At 44.0% G+C, this 21747-nt stretch overlaps 3 protein-coding genes across 4 annotated transcripts; 1 reads left to right on the top strand and 2 right to left on the bottom strand.

The window, feature by feature from the left end:
* Positions 1 to 1318: 1318 nt before the first annotated feature.
* On the bottom strand, positions 1319 to 6419 carry PSMB1 (proteasome 20S subunit beta 1). The gene is made up of 6 exons (XM_027454202.3): positions 6284 to 6419; positions 5353 to 5460; positions 3900 to 3981; positions 3330 to 3459; positions 2920 to 3026; positions 1319 to 1595 (listed from the first exon to the last, which is right to left on the bottom strand). The coding sequence occupies exons 1-6, from the start codon at positions 6382 to 6384 to the stop codon at positions 1410 to 1412; spliced, it is 714 nt and encodes a 237-aa protein (XP_027310003.1). The 5' UTR covers positions 6385 to 6419; the 3' UTR covers positions 1319 to 1409.
* A 51-nt stretch (positions 6420 to 6470) lies between these two features.
* TBP (TATA-box binding protein) lies at positions 6471 to 15998 on the top strand. Of its 2 annotated transcripts, none has more exons than XM_027454201.3 (8): positions 6471 to 6610; positions 7605 to 7846; positions 8509 to 8840; positions 9973 to 10060; positions 12111 to 12202; positions 13353 to 13520; positions 13808 to 13902; positions 14821 to 15998. In XM_027454201.3, exons 2-8 carry the CDS (start codon positions 7793 to 7795, stop codon positions 14898 to 14900), a joined length of 909 nt encoding a protein of 302 aa, XP_027310002.2. In that variant the 5' UTR covers positions 6471 to 6610; positions 7605 to 7792; the 3' UTR covers positions 14901 to 15998. The 2 variants fall into 2 exon arrangements, with proteins under 2 accessions (XP_027310002.2, XP_071891898.1); XM_072035797.1 differs by lacking the exon at positions 6471 to 6610 and adding an exon at positions 6815 to 7057.
* An 894-nt stretch (positions 15999 to 16892) lies between these two features.
* PDCD2 (programmed cell death 2) lies at positions 16893 to 21603 on the bottom strand. The gene is made up of 6 exons (XM_027454196.3): positions 21237 to 21603; positions 20890 to 21138; positions 19702 to 19881; positions 18562 to 18677; positions 17568 to 17684; positions 16893 to 17310 (listed from the first exon to the last, which is right to left on the bottom strand). Exons 1-6 carry the CDS (start codon positions 21532 to 21534, stop codon positions 17131 to 17133), a joined length of 1140 nt encoding a protein of 379 aa, XP_027309997.2. The 5' UTR covers positions 21535 to 21603; the 3' UTR covers positions 16893 to 17130.
* Positions 21604 to 21747: the final 144 nt, after the last annotated feature.

The raw sequence follows: 21747 nt of genomic DNA, 5'->3' as shown, positions 1-21747 counted from the left end.
GTGCCCGTTTAAGATGGCTTTTGCAAATAATCTTAAGCATCCCTGTAAGTTACTGGAATGCGCCTGGAAGTTCTGACTTGTGGGATCAAGTGACTTCAGCCCGGGATGCTGTGTCCCTTTACTGCGGCTGATCCTTCTGGGACGAGCTGTTCCCTCCTGACACGGCCCAACAGTGGCACCCAGTGGTCAAAGGGTTTCATGAGCAGTAGCAGCTTCCCAAAGTGTTCAAGTTGTCACTCACTGGATTTCCTAAACACATCCAGAGTCCTTTGAAACGTGCCATGTCTTTCACTATTGGTGCCAGTTACCTGCTGTTTGAACTGTCCAGAAAGCCTGAAACTACCGTCATTGATGAAGACTAGCCAAAGCTAAAAAAAAATTGCACGACACCCACAATGCTGCACCCAAGGCAGTCAGCCACCTTCAAACAAGCCACAAGCTTACTGCAGGCTCAAACAGAATTGTTTTTATAAAGATCAAGCATGGCACCTCAAGCAAAGAGATATTTTTTTATATGTCCTTTTCTGAATGAGTAGAAACTGAACAAGTTCCTGTACAACAGATGATTCTGCCCTTGATTACTCATCTCTGCTTTTCTGAAGGTCCTAGTACCCAAGCCAGATTCCCATGGATCTGACTGTCTATGCTTGATGCAATTTCCTGAGAATCAAGTTAGTAGGACTGACAGCTTCACCCTCAACGTTAACAGGCTTCCAAGAATCTCCACGCTAAGCTATTATCCATCAGAAGCCAGAAAAGGACGCTGCTTCCGTTTTGGACACCAACCAAATACAAATGTGGAGGTGAGTCAAGATGCTGAGTTCAGGACTAAACTTTGAAAAGTTCCATGTAACATTCTTCCCTCTTATGCAGATAAATTTGTTTCAGGCAACTCAGATTTATCATCTGTAAATAAATACAGAGGTCAGATGCCAGAACAGCACATCAGAAAGATAAACAAGAAGATGGGAAAAGTAAGCTATGAAGTACGGAGAAGACAGCAGGAACAAACACAACAAATGCTTTTCCTCACTAAACCGAGGCTGAACAGAAAGCATCATCAGAAAAGCTGTCAATCTAATTTTAGCAAGTTCACAATCCTCCATGTTGTAGCATATGGGACTGCAAGAAGAGGATTAAATTGACAATGTAATTAGATCGATTAATAGATGAAGATGAGATGAACCAAATTGACTTAGACAAACATTTAATATCATCCTCGCCACAAATTGGGTTTCTAAAAAATCAACAAAAAACCCCCACACCAAAAACACCACTATCACTTCTACCAGACAGAAAATACTCGGCATTACAGTAGTCAAACTTCTTGAAAAAATTTAATAAGACAAACATCTTCATGATACAGTTAAGTTGTATTCCATAGATTACATGTTTGTATGTGAACTGTATTAGTCTTTCCGCAATTGGATGGTTTCCTCTTTAATTCCATCTTTTGTGACCACACAAATCTTAAGTGCATCACCAGTGTATACATCTCTCTCAGCAGCAGAAATAAAGACATCTTTAACCAGCTGCAAAGCCTTTTCCAGGGTCAGAGGTACATGCTCCACATTTTGCATGTTCTTGAAGCCAATCTAAGAAGAGATGAAAATGCTTTTTAAATGAAGTACATTCCATCTAGCACAAAAGCTGTTTCAATCTCTGCACTAGAACGAGCAGATTTAGACAACTTCAAAAGAAATGATTAGTCTGTTTTAAAAACAGAGTTGGCAAAAGCAGTCCTCCATACAGTTTATAGCTGCGTGATCAGAACTTTACCTATGCTGATATTCATACGTAAGTAAACGGAAGCAGATCTAGTATAAAGCATAGCCTCTCCTACTAATATTCAGCATATGCAAGATACTGATCTGTTTGTTCAGAAACTTCTCACTGGGTTAGCAGCATCAGAACTGCACACAAGCCCTTTCTCCAGTCATTTCATAGTTAAAGCATTTCTTAGAAGCAAGTTTTCCTAAATGCACCCAGAATTTAAAATAATAGCCCATAATAGAACATGATCTGCCCCATTAAATATATTCTAGTCATTAAGTCAATGTTAGAATTGGAAGAGTGATTTACTACGCCTCAAATTCAGAAATGATAAATAACGCAACTTATGGTAGAAAATGTTTTATTCTCTCCAGTTAATGAAGCTCAAAACTGAAACAAAGCTGAGAAACTTTAATTGTTAAGAAAACTGGAAAGATGCTATTCCTTTCTTAGCTGAAAAAAACTAAGTGCTTAAAAAAGCAGTAAGCACTCTTAAGTTGTGTTGGCATCAGGCTCAACTGACTAACAATACCAGCACCAATATCTAAGAACCAAATGAGTAAAATGTGCTTTGGTATTTCTCTCATTCAACGATTAACAGCTTAAACTAAACATGAAGATACTCAACTCTTTTGACAGATATAACATAAGTTTCCAGCAGTTTTATGCAAGTTTTATGCAACATTCTTAGAAAGTAGTGAATGACTTGTACACAACTTGAGAATCTCAAACAGGTATGTTAAGGTGTTAAAATGCATTATATAACCCAATTAATTCTATGATCTTAATTTAGAATTATTTCACGGTAAGTAATAGGCATATTTACATTATCCGACAAGGGAAAAAACAATCAGCTTCTACTGGAAGCCATTTCTCAATTAAAACATTGAACTATATTTTAAACAGAGAGAGCCCACTGTAGCTTATTAAAAACCTTAACAGAATCCAAAAGCAGCACTTCTGGACTTCTCCTGAGAGGGTGGAGGCACACAATTTGTAAATTTATTTTGGTAGGATTAATAATACCTGTAGTACATTTAAACCTTCTTTCAGAAGTAATCCTCCTCAAAAGTAAAACTACATTAATTTGAATGTCACAAATCTTCACCAAGATCATGAAAACCAAACACGCTGAAATTATTTTACCTGGTTATCAAGCAAGGGCTGCAGCATGGCACTCGCTGATCCACCTGCTTTGAAAGTATCTCTCTGGTACGAGCCTACTGGATCAAAGCTATAGACTGCTCCCTTCCCTTAAAGAAAAAAAATACATAATCACAATCCAAAAAGATTCTCTGAAGCATCAGAGTTTCATGAGGACATACTGGTGAAAACACAGCACCTGGCCAGCCTCAAGGAAGTCCTTTACATTGCACTGTAGCTTCCACACAAAAGTCATTATTTTCATTAGGGATTAGTTAACATTTAAAAGTCTCTTTAGAGGAACCTCTCTGGAGTAGGTTTTCATACTTAAGAATCTCTACCACAATGAAAGGCATGAATAAAAGTAAGTGTAGTTGTACTAGTAACATTTCCTTCGTCTCTTCAAGTCTTACCTTCCTCATCAAGTCCACCAATGATGTTGTAAACGTAGTAAGGGAAGAAACGTCGGGAGTACAGGATCGTGGACAGCATTGCTGCAATAGCCCCAGTAGTCATGGTCTTGTTATTGGAATGCTTGTACATCTGCAAACGGCACACCACATCCAAGGCAAAAGTCACACACTAAATTTTATACTCAGTCAGGATTACACTTTTGAAGCCTCGTTACAGGAGAGATTGAGGCTTAGCAAGATGATCAACTAGCAAGATAAGCAAAAACACACTGGTCTAACAGTAATGTCTTATTACAGGCCAAAATTAATATTTCTGTGAGATTTTGCACAGAATAGATGTTGCCTCACAAACATTACCCTCTTCAGTGCTTCCATCCTTTAAATTTGTGATGTTACACTTGTAAGAACACAGCATCAATTTCACCGGCCTGATCTTTCACTAGCAATGCAGCTACAGCTGTGATACACACACTTGAGGACAAACAGCAAAAGCCATATTTGAACACATCATGGGTCTCAAACGCAACACTAAGAATAGAAGTTTCTAAAAAGATTGAGATAGATAGCTACCTTTAATCTTGCTTCAATGATTTTAGTAAGCGTCAGGCAGTCCCCATGGAAACCACTACATCCAATGACCGTTCGTTCTGTTCTGTAAAACAAAGTTTTGTCGGGACTTTAATTCCCTATGAACTATATACACCACTTTCTTACACAGTAGATTATGAAAACATCAAAGTTATTTCCAGTTTCTCTAACAAGATCAGAAACTGTTGTATAAAATGTAGTAACAGGTATTTCCTGCACCTAAAGTGAAACTGCAGCCTACATCTTGGGAAGGACTCATTCAGTGCAGGACCACACGGGTGTCATTCTTCAGCCTACTGACTTCCACAGCAACACTGACCAAAAAAAAATGCTCAACTCCTTCACGCACCCCTAACCCTAGCTATTACCAAGTTCCATCATATCAGACAAACTGGTTTTACTCCATCTGGCCAGGGAACTGCTTTAAGATTTTGAGATGATTACATAACATTTACACTGTAGGTGGTTTTCTGTGTCAGCACAACAGAAGTTGTTTGGCTACAGAGATACTGTAGGTTAGCTCTTCATTCAGTCCCAAAGCATTTTGTAAATGCTAACTACGGGAACACACACTTGAATTTTAAACTCTAACAGATCGGTGACAACCTACAAACACTGACATATATTTTATAGTATTAACACTCAGCAGTCACTTTCAAAATAAGTTCAAAATTGTCTCTCACTGACACTAGAACTACCCAAATTCACCATGTGCTGCATACACATTGTGCCAAAGCAATTTCCACTTAGGCAGTAACAGAATCAAAGACACAGTACAAAGTTAGCCAGGAAAAACATCAGCTCATATGATTTTGTGTCATCGACAAAAAAATTGTTTATACAGCTGATGGCAGCCTACCAGGTAAACACCTCCTACATTTAAAATACATATTGTTTATATTCTTTTGAAACCAAGAGGATGCTATCTAGGTGCGTCAAGATAACCATAAAACAAACATGAAAAGTTGAAAAACGAATTATGGACACAACAATTATGGTTTACCTCTCTGAAAATAAACACCCTGTGAAGTGACAGATGGCTGACTAGAGGGACACAATACAACAGACAGTGGTGGGCACACTCATGTCCCGGCAAAGCAGAACTAATTACTACAGAACTACGTTTTTCTACAGTTAAGACAAAAGTTCTTCTGATTATCAGGTCAGAAAAGCCCTAGCTTATATTACAAAGTCTGGTACCATGCTAAAAATATTGTTATCAGCAAAATTCAACAACATGCAACAAGAAATCCAACTGCATTTGGAGCAGCACATCACATCAAGAGTCACCATGACTGAAAATCAATTCTGTTACTATCCTTTTTTCTTGAGAATTTGGCATAAAGAAAGTAGCAGATCACTTCACGCAGGTGACATGCTCATCAATACGCATCGATCTTTCCTCCATTTCAGTTCTTACAAGGTATGGACTTACAGTTTGTAGCATTTGGGACTGTCCCGGCTGTGAATTGCATAACCTTCACTCAGTCGTGTGTCAGAGGCAACGATGCAAAAGTCTTCTCCGGCAATCGCCAACACCGTCCTTAAACAAGAATGTTCACATCATCATGACTTCTGTGACACAGCCTTTATATATATATATATATATGTATATAGGTGGCAGATGAACAGACAAGAGCTCTCTACCCAGACTCACGTTGTGTAAAGCATCTTATCAGATTCCTTAGTATGCTTCCCATTATGCATTTCCCTGCATATTACTCAGGATTGGAGGAAAGAAGACACGATGCACTGAAGAGAACATACGTGATTCTCTGTGTTGACTATAAATCACAGGGAAACTTGGTAATATATAAAACAAAAACTAGAGGCAGTAAACTACAAATTGTAGATGTGTGGTAAGGAAAGATTCAATCTCCTGTAAGTGCTTGGATTTCCAAGCAAGAACATCCCAGCCACGTATCAAACACCAGTACTGCTTTAAATTACCTCTTGAGTTAGTATTGCTCTTTCAGTTTGACATTATTTTACATTATTCACTTTCAAATAAGAACATTGTGATTGCTATACACATGCTACTATTAAGTAATAATCAAATATCCTTTAAGAAGTGGTTAGATATTACGAAGAACACATCTAAACAACAGCACGCTGGCTCGGCCCTGCCACCTCAAGGCAGGAACCAGCTGCCCGCAGCAGCTATGACCAAGCAGTTTCCAAACCCGTCACGGTCCCAGAAGCGAACACCGCGGCCGTTAACGGCTGCACCGGGCGCTGTAAAACCCGGCCCTGCCCGCACCGCCCCGTGAGGGCTGCGGGACCCCGGGCGCGGCCGGGCCCCCTCACACACACACACACACACACACACACAGCGGCCCAGGCCCGGTGCCGGTGCGAGGACTCACCCTCCGTTGAAGGTGTAGGGCGAGAAGCGGTACTGCAGGGCAGCCCCCTGCGGGCCGAGCCCCGGCAGCATCCCGGCGGTGGCGGTATCAGCAGCCAGCATCCCCGCGGTGCACCCGGTACCGGCACCGGCACCACAGCGCTGCCGCCTCACGGCAAAATGGCGGCCGCAGCCCCCGGAAGCCCGGCCCCGCGGCCTCAGCGCTGCCCTCATCCAAGATGGCGGCGGCGGAGGCGGCGCGGAGGAAGTGTCGCGATCGGGGCGCGCCGGGCGCGGGGCGCAGCTGGGGCCCGCCGGGGCTGGGCGGCGGCGGCGGCGGGCGCGGCAGGTACCGGGCGGACCCCTCCGAGCCCCTCAATCCCTGCTCTGAACCGCCCCGGGACGCGGTGCTTGGGGCCGGGAGGGGAAACCGAGCCGGGAGGGACGAGGCCGTGATGGCGGCGGGGCCGGGGGGCTGAGAGGGAATGGGGGAGGGGGGGGGAGCGGCCGTTAACGGGCGGGGGGCGGCCGTTAACGGTCAGGGAGCGGGGCCGGGCTGCTCGGGGCGGTGTGGGGCTTCCCGGCGGGGGGGCGCCGCTCGCAGCCCTGGGAGCCGAGGAGCGGCCGGTAACGGCCCGGGGAGGCCGGCCCAGCAGCGACCTTGGGGCTGTCCGGCGGCGGGGGTCCCGCTGAGGGAGCCGGGCGGTCCCGGGGAGCCGCCTGGCGCCGCACCGCAGCCCGCAGCTCGCCACGTGCCTCGGCTGGTGCCGTAGCACGGGGATGGAGCGAGTAACAGGCACGGTTTGGAGAAAAAAGCACCGCGCAAATCACGCCTGCGCTTTGTGTGCGCACCTGGAACTGGCGCTCACTTGGTTTTTCCCCCATAAAGCACGCTACAGAGCCTTATTTCCTAAAACTGGACAAAGGAGGGCTTCCTAGCTCTGGTTTGAACAGGGACGCTTCTCCCCCTATAAACGAAAATATTTTTGGAAGCACGAGCTGTAAATTTGCCCAGGAAAAGACGAACAAGCAGTGTGGGGCTGTAAGCTTGCCAGTCTGTCGCTGGTGGACTTAAATTCTAAAAAAAATCGATGTTTTTCAAAGCAAAGCTTGCAGAACGAACGTGGATGCCTCACACTGTTTGTGAAGGGGGCTTCAGGGACTTGCAGGGGTCCCCAAGGCTGCAGAGCGTGCCCGAAAGAGGTTGTTGTGTACATGGTGTGTGCGTGGGTGAGGGCTCTTATATATATTTGTACGTGGGCGTCTCTTATCTAACTTACCAGCTGATGGGTTTGCTTTTTGTTTAGCCAATATTCTCAAGATACTACTTCTTTTCTTTGCAGGTTCTGTTTAGCATTTCAGGCTCGCCACACGCATTTCTCTGGAGCTGATGTTTTTGTAACGTTTTCAGCTTGGCTAAAAGGCTGCTCTGCTGGAATGCTTTAAAGGGTTAGAAACCCCTTCGGTTTGAATTTAATTTCAGTCAATTGAGGGAAATATTTCTGATCATACCAAAGAAATAACTGGAAACATGGATCAGAACAACAGCTTGCCGCCCTACGCTCAAGGCTTAGCCTCCCCTCAGGTAAAAAAAAAAATGATTTAATACGCAACTGTGATCTGAATTGCTTTGTGAAAGTGTCTGCTGTTTCTTGCTTGTCATCTCTAGGTTTTTGTTTGCAGATTCGAGCAATTCTACTACACATAGCATAATATTAGTTACAAGCAGAATTGTAAAACCTTTGATTTATGTATCCAGAGATTTAAGAAACATACGGATATATTGGTTTCCCTTGAGTTGAAGCATGGCTGACAGATTGTAAATGTTAATTTAGTTTTGGTCATTGCTGTTGGAACCCTTTAAATTACCTTACATGTAATGGACCACAGCTGTGCCATGAGTGCATTTGGTTCAGTGGGCACAGTCTTCATTCAAGTGATTTTAAGTAAAAATTGTGGATCAAATTTGTGACATGCTTGCAAGGTACTGTGAGAAACATATTGGCATGGCTGGCTGGTGACAAACAGCGCTAGAAATGACAAAGCGGTGGTGGTTGTGTTTCATTTTCTGGAAGAAGGGCGTCTTCCAAGGGTTTTCTGTTTTTAGCAAGTTACTAATATGCCTCAGGTTTGATATGATCAACTAAGATGATTTATTTTTAGACTACTCCTTCACGCTTTTTTCCCTTAAAAGCAAAATGGATCACCGCAGGATTCGTGGTTTCTTTTTCGTGCTTTTTTCCACAGGGTGCAATGACTCCCGGAATTCCGATTTTTAGCCCGATGATGCCATATGGCACAGGACTGACACCGCAGCCTGTCCAGAGCACCAACAGCCTGTCCATCCTTGAGGAGCAGCAGCGGCAGCAGCAGCAGCAGCAAGCAGCACAGCAATCTACATCACAGCAAGCGACACAGGGAACATCTGGTCAAACCCCCCAGCTCTTCCACTCACAGACTCTTACCACAGCCCCCCTGCCGGGAACCACGCCTCTGTACCCCTCTCCAATGACGCCGATGACTCCCATAACTCCTGCGACACCGGCATCCGAGAGCTCTGGGATAGTGCCGCAGCTACAGTGAGTGTGTCGTGTCCTTTCACAGGACGCGTTTAGTGCTTAATTTATCAGCATTGTAACTTTTAACTGCATGCACTCTAAGAGTCCAGCATGCTTTACTTATAAAATAGTCTGAGTTGATAATCTGGTGTTTCAAAATATGTGTACCTTGAAATATATTCTCATTTGTAACTTGCAGGTTCACAGAAAAGTAAATAGCTCCACTTCATCGTGCATAGAAGTTTGTTAGTCGGATGTTAAAGCAGACTGCAGGAACTATCACAGCTGAAAAGGGATTAAATGGGTAGAGGGAAGAAACTAGCTGTTAGTCTAGGAGCTAGTGCTGAATAGTTTTTAATATTACACGTTCCATTTTCTAGTTCATTATTACAGTTGAGTTAGTGATTAGGAGGAAATAACAGCCTAGATCTAGTTGAGGTTCAGGTATTGGAAGTGTTTTCACTGAACCTTAGCTTTAAAGAGACTTCCATGGCAACTTACAGAAGGCCCAAAGAGAAATGTGTGGTAACCAAAGGAATTTTGCACTGAAAGAGTAGTTCCTACTGCTTTCTCCCACACATACTTCCACCCTGTTGAGGACCTTTAGATTTCAGAGTTTTCCTGGCAAACAAACGTCAAAGGGTATTTTGCATCTAGTAATTGCTCTTAAACTTTTTGGAGACCTCCTTTCCTGTCACCTGGCATGGGGTTTATCTGTTGGTGCATTCTTGCTTGGTCCGGTACCTCTTCTTCCTCCTTGAAGGGCATACAAAGGAAGATTGTTGGTATTATTCCTCTATTCCTGCTGCACTTCTTCTGTTTCCTGTTCCCAGCAGCTTCACAGATTGGGCCAGGGGGAGCTCTCAAGCTCAAAAATTTTTCCTGCCAAACTGAAATAGAGATTTTTCTCAGGAGACACTTTTCGTAGTAACTGGCAGAAAAGGAGGAATCTTCAATCATGCTTTAGGAGATAATGCCCTAAAAAAGAGGTTCCAGAGCCAAAACACTGTTCAGTGTGCCTGTCAGTAGGAAAGATCTCATTCAAACTCTCTTAATTAAATAAAAAATGAAATCAGTCAAGCATGCTAAAATGGGTAAGATGCATGCATTCTTTAATTTACTTTTTAATTGTATTTCTGTGAACTATCTTCAGGAATATTGTGTCCACGGTGAATCTTGGCTGCAAGCTTGACCTAAAAACCATTGCGCTTCGTGCCCGAAATGCTGAGTATAATCCCAAGGTAAGAGCAGTGTGTTAGAACTTACCCAGTAACAGGTATGTCAGAAGCACAGGTTTGGAGCATACTTTGTTGTAATAGCTCAAATGAAAAAATAATTCTTCATATATATGCAGATTTATTCAAGAGTTAACATATATGCAGATTTATTCAAGAGTTAACAGAATCGTCTAAGTTTCTTGAAGATTTCTGTTTTAAATCAGTAAGAAATGTTGTTATGCTGATGTAGCTATGTTTTACATGAGGTTGTAATTTGGTAGATGTGGAAAGATCAGCATGCTTAGGGAGAAACTAACAGTGTAATACACTGGCAAAGTTTTTTGTTGCGGAGCTGTCCTGAGCTCCTGTTCGTGTGGGCATGTGTGTTGCTTGTGCTCAGAAAGTTCCTTTTTTCTGTTGCCACAAAATGTCTGACGCTGAAGCTTGTTCCCTGTCTTCCAACAAGGAGAACGGAAGGAAGAATTCAATTTCTGGGCTCCTGCCAGAGCCACGGTGGTTCTGCATGTGCCGTGGCTTCCTCCATCCAGCGTCTCCCCTGGAAATTGCTGTTGCAGCAGTGCAGTTACTGGTTATTTTATCATCTCACTCCCCGCTGCGAGCTCTCTTCTTTCATGTTGTCCCCCAGTACTCCTACCATCTCCTTGCTCCTGATGGCTAGGTTTGGTGGAATGGCAATTTTTTATATTTGCATGTCTACTTCCAAGCTGACCACTGCTTCTGACTAGCAGGTTGGAACAGCAGTGACTTAAGCCATGGGACTTTGTAAATTTGGGGAGCTTTGAGCAACAGCAGAGGCGCTGGAGCAGCATATCAAGAAAATGATGTTGTTTCATTTTTCTTCTGGGTGTCGCCACTTGGAAATGTTATCTTTGCAACCACGGTAGTTGGACACTATGTCTAATAGAGGTGTGGATGTTGTGTAATTGAATTGGCTCGCCTTGGGAAGAGTTTGCTTTTCTCAGGATGTGTTAGTTTATTTTGGTTTAGGAGGTGGGATTTTGCTATGGTTTGCCTGAACTCTGCTCAGTTGAAGCATGCATGCAGGCCAATATAATAAATAATTGTTACCATAAGTTTGTACCAGTGATGCTGTTACACGATTGCATGTGAGTAAGATGCTAGTGAGGCAAAAATTTGAGCATACTCTTAAGGTAGGGTAGGTGTCTGTGTAAGCTTGTGGGCCAGAGTGATCAATATGGAAATGCTGTTTTCCACAGCAGAGAGAAAGGAGGGTTATGTAATACACTCCTGACTTTTAGTCAGTGTGTTCATATACAAAAAAAAAAAAGAGGTTGCTTGGCTGTGTTATCTAAGCCATGGTTTGTCAAATGTGTTGTTAGGTAACCCACGCTTCTGCCTTGGCTATGTCAGCAGAGCATTTATGGGACTGCAGGGCGAATTGGTCCAGGTTACGTGTGCCAAACAAACAGCAGGGTTTGTGCCTGATGCCCGGATCAGTTTAACACTGTCTTTTGTTTCAGAGTTTAAGAATATTTGTAAATGCAGGTAGAGATGTTACAGTACGTAAAATACAAAGCTAGAGCTGAGCGTGCTGGTGTGTTGCACTGTGGTTGGTGGTCGAGGTGACTTCTTACACAGACCATGGATTCTGACTTTTCGGCTGTTGTTTGACAGTAATACAACAGTGTCCAACTTTTTAAGGTAAAGAAACAAAATGGATCATAAAATATTTGCTTAGTCTTCCATCCTGCTTATAACAGATCAAGTTCCAAGACATGGAGGAAGACTTGGTGTTAAGATTATCTCTTTCACTCTGTCGCAAATGCTAGCGGTATTTTTCTGTCACACGCTTAGTAATGAAAGATGATCTTAATAAAACAGGATTGCAACAGAAAAAAAATCCTTCCTCTTTGACTCCACCTCTGCATGTGTGGGAAGCTACTTAAAATTTACTCAAAATGCTTGAATCATGAGTGATCTGCAAGTATATTTGAATTTAGTGTTTCTTTGCAATGACTTATGTTATGCAAACCTGGTTTAGTGTGATGATCACAGCGGTGTGTCACTGACAGTCTCAACACTCACATTTCAGCGTTTTGCTGCTGTGATCATGAGAATAAGAGAACCACGTACTACTGCACTTATATTCAGCTCTGGAAAAATGGTGTGCACAGGAGCAAAAAGGTATGTTTAGCTGTTACAAGCAAACTAATTAAAGCTGTCTTTTCCTTTGAAACCACAGTGCTTTAAGAATACCGATGCTTGAATACAGTATTTATATAAAGTCAGACAGATCCAGTTAAGCTTGCTTCCCAAATAATTTCAAATAGACAAACGTTTATGTTCTTTGCAAAGTGTCTTTTTGTGACTGAAAGGACTTCCTTGCTAAAGAGGAAATGAGAGTTGTGTTTCTGAACGTCTTTCATACAGTCTGATAAACTGGCTGAAAAGATCATTATTCACTTTTTTTTGGCTTTGCAGTCACCTATTTTTTTCTCTGATAATTTAAGAATTTCAAAGACTACACTAAAATCATTTAAACTGTAGGAGCAGTGGCAGGGTAAGAGTGATTGGGTATTTGAATAGTTTCATTCATAACAGGCCAGGAGCTCCAAGTCTCCAGTCCCTGTAGTCTGATCTGTTCTTAATGTGATCATTGAAGCATGAGAATTGGAAACTAAACATAAGCTTAACTCCAGTGAGCAGAAGAGAAATTCTGCTCTGAAGAAGTCCTTTAGGAATCCAGAAGGAATAAGCTAATGGGCAGAGATGAGTGAATAGAGCCCCACAGAAAACACTTTCACTGCCTGGGGATGCTTGAAATTCAAGGAGTATTACTCTGCCTTAGGAGCAACTGAAAGCTTCACAAAAGTGAAGCAAACTGAGTCTGCAATAGCAAGTAAGGCCGTGCAGTTGTGTGCAGTTGTGTTAAACCCAGGTCTGGGTGCCTGGGCTGAATCAAGCAGGTAATTTGGGCAGTTTACAGATTTTTATAGGAATAGCATTTTGTAGCAGTAGTAATTCCAAGTTTTCACATCTTACTGGAGGGACTCATATACATATATATGAAGTCTGTGAAATACATGGCTTTTCAGTTTCGTGTTTGCTGTTTGTGAATACAGTGCCAGTCGTGTTGAGGACCATAGCACCAAAACTAAGTGTAAAAACTAGTGTTCGTTGTTAATTTTAGATGCAAAAATTTTGCATATGACTCCCCTTCCCATCCTAATGCACGCCACATTTTTTCTCCAGATAAATATTTGTGCTTTAATGCTATTTGATTCAAGTAATACTTAACTGAGGAAATAAAACAGCTATATTTTTCTCCCTTCAGTGAAGAACAATCCAGACTGGCAGCAAGGAAGTATGCGAGAGTTGTTCAGAAACTGGGTTTTCCTGCAAAATTTTTGGATTTTAAAATTCAGAACATGGTGGGCAGCTGTGATGTGAAATTTCCTATCAGATTAGAAGGACTGGTACTCACACACCAGCAGTTCAGCAGGTAAATAAAAGCTTGCCTATGTTTCATTCTTGCTGCATACCAGCTAGCTTAATTTGGCATCTGTTTAGATCGTTTCCTTACACCAGAGAGGAACCTAGACCTCTGTTCCTGTCACTGCTCTGCCTCCGGTGTAGCTGATGTAGCCCAGTATCAGCCCATCAAAATGATAGCCTTTGCTGCTCTCTCCCAATTTCAGTGAAGTCTGCCCCTGCTCTGTCCACTTCTAACAGTCCTGCAGATGAAAGGCTAGGACATGTCCGCAAGCCTGTGACTCTCTTCTCTTCCAGCTACGAGCCAGAATTGTTTCCAGGCTTAATCTACAGAATGATCAAGCCAAGAATTGTTCTGCTTATTTTTGTTTCTGGAAAAGTGGTTTTAACTGGTAAGTCAAGACAGCATTTTATTCCAGTAGGTTGGAGTTAGATTGTATTGCTAACAATGATATCGGAAGTCTGCAACTTGCTAGGTGCTTTCCTTTAAAGTTGACAGTACTGGGAAAGAACAGCTAGTACAGCACTCTGCAGAGGAGATCCCACAAAGCAAGCCACGTGTATTTGGCTAAAGCCGTATAAGCAGTGATCATGAATCCTAATTGGGACTGCAGGTGCCCCAAAAGCAGTTAAGAGCACAGGTAATGTGCCTAGGAAAATCTGAAAGCCTGCTTCTGTGCGTTAGGTGCGTGACTGAGCTGACTGCTTTATAGCAGCTTGGCTGGGGGCTGCTGCCATCTTCCTTTGGCACAGCAGCCCGGGAAGGGGAGGTGGCCCAGCTCAAGGACCTCCTTCACCTCAGGCACTCCACCTGCACCCTGCCTTTTCCTGTTGTGCTGAGCCTTACTGTGTAGGGAAAAATGCAGCTCGCAGATGAAAGGAGGAGAATGCCCCTTCGCCATAGCAGGTGGTAGGCTTCTGCAACACCCTCCATTTCCAGACCTTGCTTCCCCGTGGGTTTGCACTCTCTTGAAGAAAACACTGCTGGTTAGGCCTTTCTGCAGAAACACCCCATGGGCTGTGCTTTGTAGTTGGGTCTCCTCAGAAATTGCCTAGGAGAATCTCATTTGTGAGTATAGCATTAAGTGCAAAGAGGCTAATAAAGTCCAGAAAGTTTTTTTTTCATTTATCATCTTTTTCACTGCTTATTCTAAAGTATGCTTTATATGAAATGTGTTTTTTAAAAAATAGATGTAAAAATAGGGATCACATACATAAAGCTGCATTCAGATAAACATTCTAAAAGCTAAAATGAAGTATTTAATGCTGGAGAAAGGCATAAACTGACTTAGTTCCCTCTCTTTTCCTAGGCGCTAAAGTTCGAGCAGAAATCTATGAAGCATTTGAAAACATCTATCCTATTTTAAAGGGTTTCAGAAAGACAACGTAACAGTTTCTACAAGTTTCAGAGAAATTGGGGGTACATTTTAAAAGGCATTGCATATGGCACAGCAGTAACGAGATGGACTTCAGTGAAACTGCAACACCAGGACTTGGACTATTTCCCAGTTAGTGCCTACTTCCCCGATGCTCAAGGGGAATTATATTGATTACGTCTACTGAGTTACTGTGAGTTGCTTTACTGGGCTGTTCCTGGAGCAGTCTCTTCAAGTTTTATTTATATTCTAGCTTTTAAATAGTTTTAATGCCAGTTCTATTAACAGAAAATCCATAAATTGGTTTAAGAGACAACTGCAACTGTGTCACTCAGTGTATAAACCACTTAAGTTGCCATGTATATATGTTTTAATTTTCTTCCATAAGACCATGGTTTTTATAATTTTAAGAACTTAAGCTTTTAAATTTTTTCAATTTTAATTTTTTTTGTGCCAGACACATTCCCTCTTTCCAGTATTAAGCAAGACAGAATAAATTTATTAATGAAAATGGCTCACTGTACATATATATATAATATATATATTCCTCCTCTTTCCTCCTTCAGCTCCACATGTACAATAAACCCTGTTTATACAATTACGGGAACTGTCTTACTGAATTTTAAAATTATGCAGCTGGTAGAGTGAAATGTATTAAACTTTTTTTTTAATCTGGATTTATAAAAAGCACATACACTACTGTAACTGACTTGTCAGTTTGAGGAGAATCTTAACAGTACTCTGGCTTGCTTACCGGTAGCCATGTCCTTGGCACCATTTAGCTTGAATATTTCTAGGATGTTAAAACAGGGGGTGATTGGTTAAAGAATTTTGTGTTCAAGTATGTGTTGCTTCACATTCAACAGATGGGATTTATGCAAGTCTTAAATAACTACACTTGAGTGAATTGGAACAAAAGATTCTTGCTTAGCTTCTAGGCTTTCTTTAAATTACTTTTGTATTTTACCAACTATGCCAGTCTCACTATATTAGTGTTCCTGTAAAATGTCAAAGCCCTTCCAACTAGAGTCAGCATGTACATAATTTTCCCTTTGAACTGTGCTTGAAGCTTAATGGGCTGAGAACTAAAAATAAACTTTTTTTCTCCAGTACATTTCCAGTAATAACCTTTCTATGACTTGCACATTCTTTCAAACAGCTTTTACCTAAAACTAACCCCAATGTAACCACAGTCTCTTTACTTAATGAAATTGATGTTTCGTTTCATAGAAGATGAAGTAATGGCTGGTTTTGCTGCCATACTGTTTGCAAGTCTGAAGTGGACTTACTTTATCCCTAGTCTTCTTGATATCTTCTTGATATTACCAGAAAGTCAGTGTTAAGCAATGTAGCTTTGCCAAGGTAAGTGCAAGCCACCCAAGAACTGCATCACCGTCAGTGCTGCACCGTAAGCTGGCCAACGTTCCGGATTGGTAGCTCTTGAGCAAACTCTGTCACCATCCATGCTTTTTCCTGATCTTTCCTGGAAGCGTAGCTCTTAGCCACAGGGGTAGCCACTATGGTAACTTAAACATTACCATTTCGTTTTTCTCTTGCCTCAGCTATACAGCAGTCACATACCCAAATAATTCCCACAGGAGGCACTTGTTTTAAGCCTCAGCCAAGGCAGCAGTGCTAAGGTACGGTTCAGAGTGAGAATCAGCCACCACAAACAATAGGTAGCAGACAGGCAAAGCCGGCCATCCCCGAGTACATTTAAGCTGCTTCTGCATCAGACAGTTAGAGTTGAACTATTTCTGCATTCTGCTAATGTTTTTAAGTCAAACTGAATTACCAAGAATTATGATGTGTAGCAACTGTTGCTTTAGGCTGCACGTTGAGTGGTTGAGCAGTTTCACCTTCGCTATGACTGCTGTATGCCTGCGGAGCATCTTGCTGCAGTCTGCTTTTCTCTGTGAGTTCATTTTTGAGAAGCCCAAAGAAAACCCTGGCAGACAATCATCTAAGTTCTTAAAGTTCAGCCACCAACAAAAGACGCTTACCAGTCCAAGAACATCTCAGCTTTATTTAAACATTCAGAACTGAGATTTGAACCAAAATTCAATTAATAATTGCATCTGGCTTGTTGAAGTTGCTCCTCTGGAGCACCATAAAGAGGCTGTCACAGTCTCCTAGTAGTTGTATTGTTAAAGGATAGAAAGGTGTCACTGATGTTAGTTCAGTTACCTACTTACAAAATGCACAGATGCACTAAACAAGGAAAACGTAACATTTAGATGCAACTTAGGAACTTGATGGAAATTCAATAGAGGATGTGGAGAAGTCTTGTTTCCATATGAATTCCTCAACGTACTCATTTTCATCCCCGCAGCTCTCAGCACATGTGTACACCACCAGCGTTCCCCAGTCGATGCTCTCTCCAAGGCTGTCAACCCGGAGGTAGTTCAGGAGCTGTGGCATAATCTTCAGGGGAAAAAAAAGGGGGTTAGAGGTAGCCCACAGCTCTCTCCTCTTTCTCTCTATGGAAACATACTTTTTAAATGTGAAAATCCTATAGGGAAAAGCAATTGCAATAGTAAATACGGGCTCTGTACAAATTGGCATCATTATTTAGTAGCAACTTCAACTCCTTTGCTCTAAGCATAAGTCAATACCTATATAATTAGACCCATTAAGTCTGACCTACGTTACCTGTATTACCTTTAAATGAATTTACATACCTGGAATTCAAATACTCTTTTGGCACCACATGCACAATTTGGGATATCTTGTTCTTTGGGGATATTTTCCCTTGATACCCAGATTGGGCCTTCTCCTCCTCTGCAGTATCTAATGATCTAGAATTAAGCAGAAGGTTAAGTGATCGAGACTGCCTTCTCAGCTGGTTATAAAATGAGTGGTTACTGACATAGACAAAGGCGTAAGATGGGTGTAGAAACAAGTCAATCAGCAGCAAATGCAGAATTCTAAACAAAACTGTTCTTTGCATGGACTCAGCTGGTTAAGAAAACTTGTGTAAGTATTCACGTAGCCTTCTTTGCAATTTATCCCTAGATCACTGTAGTTTGTATTTCTCAAACTAAGGGACCCATAAATGCTAGACAGGTATTTTAGCTTTGAGATGGAGGCAGAGAGGACTGCTAGATGAGTACACAGAAGTGTACAGAGAAGTCAGGGATGCAGCACAGCTCTTTCTGTTTGCAGTTTTGAGTCTAAACGCAAGGGGATTGTCCTACTGTCCAAGATTTAAGTATTTTCAGGCATTTGTATTCTTTTTTGTTCTATTACTATCTAAATACTTACATAGCTAATCAGGCCTTATCAGCAAGAGGGCACTTATGCATGGAGATGATGCACCTACCCCAAGCAAGGAGAAAACAGACTCAGGGTCTCCTACTTCTTAGACGCTCACCCTAATGCCTGAGCTGCAAGCTGAAAAACAGAGAGACTTGCTGCTTCCTCCTCTGCTTTCATGGATTTCCTTTCATGTGTTTCCTTTGCATGGAACCAGGAACTGTGTTTTTGTTTTAAATAGTTGCATGTTTTATATGATCTGGCCCCTACAGAAGATTAGCCTATGTTAAAGTGTTTAGAGAAGGAGGAGGCATTTCCATCACCATTTATAATCACAGACATGGAAGGGAAACAGGTGGAGAACAATGCTGTGCCAGAATCTGCAAGTTCTATGTATGCCTCATATACCTATATTCTGACCTGCTCTGGTTCAGCAGCTATTCGCTCTTTAAACATGCGGAAAATCTTGTCGTCTTCAGTCTCGTGTTTTGCCATTGCCTCTAGTGTTTCTTCATCTAAGGACTGACTCCCTTCACCTAAGCAAGAAAAAACAAACAAACAAACACAACCCACAAACATTACAGGTTAATGCAAGACAGCCAAAAATTTAAAACAATGTTGCATCTGTAAGTGTATTTTGTTCGCAGCCATTCCCAGTGTACACCACTCTAAGACACGTTTTTTAATTTGTGACACCTAAGATCCTGGCACACATCCGTTTATTAGTTTTAGTAGCATTTTAACCATAGACATGAGTAATTGCACGTTAGAAAGGGAAGGAGGTCATCTACCAACGTTTATAGCTTCCAGCAGGGATCACTAAGCGTTAAGCCTTCAGCATGTGATGTCTGGAAAAGGCCGCCCATGCTGCACACAGGACACACTTCCAGTTTCTATCACTGAGGAGGGCGTCTGCTGCACTCCTGCCACAGCCCTCCCACCTTCACATCAATGTGGAGCATCGAGCAGCCTCCAGCCAGCTTTAGGGCCAGCTGGGAACCCAGCAGCTTTCCCCTGTAACTGCAAACCTTGGGTGTGTGCAAAGCCTGTGTGGTGACTGCAAACACATTAATTTTGTGGAGAAAGGGCCTGCACTTCAAGTTCTGAATTCAAGGGCAACGAAAATGACCTCAGGACAGTTTCCTTCTGGCAAAGATAATGAGGTTCAGTATGCGTTTTCCATGTATTAAAACACGCTAAACTGAGAGCCTCTAACCCAGTCTCCTGATTCCAGCAGTGTCCAGAAAGAAGCAGATGCTCAGGACCCTGCTCACTTCACTGAAGTTTTTCCTTACTTGAGGAAAGCACGCAAGGGCACAGTATGCTCCCAGCTATCTGCAGCAGCTGCTCTAACAACTCCCAGGAGGGCTGGGGCCCAGTGAGTCTCTCCCATAAACACACTTAATTAATATGGGATGTATACAAAAAGCCTGCACCGCTACTGACTACAGCTTTTTGTCACCAGTAGCTTAGATGGAACACTTAAAAATAACAGCATGTGGTATTTTAAAGAGGTAATACAGGCTTCGTTAAGAAGACTTGCAGCGTCATGTTTCTTACCTGTGCTGCTACTAACTCTGTGTTCCTCCTGTTCTTCCGCTTCCTTTGATGTACCTGCAGCTCCTTCGTCATCATCATCGTCAGCAGGAAATTCTGGTTCCTCGGATTCTATCACAATCTCATATTCTGGGAACAGGAATTTGTCCTCGCTTGGAGCTGTCGCCGCATTCTCAGAGTTATCTGCAAAGCAGAAAACACCACTTCACAACACCAATTCATATTTCACGTTCTTCTCACCAAAAGTATCTACAGCAAGCTGCGAAGCGATAATACCGCCCAAACATAGCAAGGGTGAAAAAAAAAACAAACCTACATCATTGTTAAATCTGATACGAAAATAAGAAAAATTCTAACAAGAGTAGAAAACCTACAGTAAATGATGTGTTGCTCTGAGCCTTTGTAACTCCACGTGACATGGAAGACAGACAGTATTAGCGGCTGCATTTATAAAATCCCAAAGAACTGCAGTTTGACACCTCTGTGCATATCCCATTCTAAGCAGCATATGCACACAAGTCAAGTCTGCATTGGGTACTCTGAGGCCACACTATTCCTCATATTTGCCCACTGCATATTTTGAGGAGCCAAAGTTTCCACAGATGCATCGACAATGCCTTCTGTAACAATAGCACTAGCTGTGTTCTGTTTCATATTCTCACAATTCCAGTTACGTGACTCAAAAGCCTGACCCATTACTTGAATTGCATGAATCACTTTCTTTTACTTACTGCTTGCTTCCACTTCCTGCAGCCCCGGTTGGAGGGACTAGCTCAATGCCTGAACAGAGCCACAGCACATGCTCACCAAGTCACATCACACTATCAAATACTTTAAACACTCTGTACTTGTCCTTGGAACATCCCAGAAGTGTGAATGAGATGTCAGAGTGAGAGGGAAGGGCTGGCGTAAGAAAAGGGTGTCTTCTAAAACAAATCTGAAGTACTTTTTTTCTACTGACCTGCACAGTGTCGCTTTAGTCATCACCTCGTGTGCTCCTTTACGAAGGCATTTTAAAGGCAACCCGCAGAGGGCACAAGCAGCGTGTCAGGAACAACAGCGACCCCACACCCCTCCATCCTGCAGCCAACCCCTACCAGCACCGCCATCCGCAGCCCTCCACCAGCGCTACCCCAGCGGCCCCCCCGAGCTCTCACAGCCAGCCCGGTTGGGGGCCCGCTGGGGACCCACCTGCATCCCCGGCCTGGCCGCAGGTGCGGCGGTGCCCGCGGCGCCAGTCCAGCGCCTGGTGCTCGGTCCCGCAGTAGGAGGCGCGGTGGCAGCGGCCGCAGGCGCGGGGCCCGAGGCAGCCGCAGACGCGGCACAGGCGGGCGCCGTTGTGGAGCCGCTCGGGAGGAGCCAGGGGGCCCGGCGGGGGATCCTCGGGGGGCGGCTCCTCGGGGTAGAAGCGGTTCCGCCGCGGCAGCTGGCTCCGGAACACTGCGGGGAGAGGCGGCGCTCAGCGGGGCCGGGCCGGGCAGCGGGGCCGGGCCGGGCAGCGGGGCGCCCCCCGCCCCGCCACCACCCCCCGGGCTCACCGCAGAGCGGCCCGCCGGGGCCGGGCAGGCGGTAGCAGGCGGCGCCGCGGCAGGCGAAGACGAAGAGGCTGCGGTGGAAGGCGTCGCGGCGGTCATTCAGCGGCGCGTAGAGCTGCAGCAGGAAGGCGCGGGGCTGCTGGCAGCGGGCGCAGCGCAGGTCGCCGAGGCCCGGCAGCCCGTCCTCGCCCAGCCAGGCCGGCCGGCCGCCCATTTTGCAGGGGAAGTAGGGGCTGCGCAGCCGCCACGCGTCCTCCGGGCCGGTCTCCGCCGCGAAGCCCAGCTCCGCGCCGCCCGCCATCGCCGCGGCCGGGCGGAGCGCACCTCAGCGCCGCCCAACGGCCGCCCAACGGCCGCCCGCCAACGGCTCCGCCCCGCTGCCTCAGCGCAGCGAGCCCCCAGCGGCCCCGCTCGGCACCGCAACGGGGTAAAACCCGCGGCTCCCCGCAAGGGTTTAACCCCCCGGGCCGCGTCCCGCACACAGGCAGCCGGCAAGGCGTTTGTCTGGATGCTC

This window comes from Anas platyrhynchos, chromosome 3 (assembly GCF_047663525.1).
Source record: "Anas platyrhynchos isolate ZD024472 breed Pekin duck chromosome 3, IASCAAS_PekinDuck_T2T, whole genome shotgun sequence".
In the NCBI taxonomy this organism is placed as follows: domain Eukaryota; kingdom Metazoa; phylum Chordata; class Aves; order Anseriformes; family Anatidae; genus Anas; species Anas platyrhynchos.
This window is presented reverse-complemented; position numbering and strand designations above follow the sequence as displayed.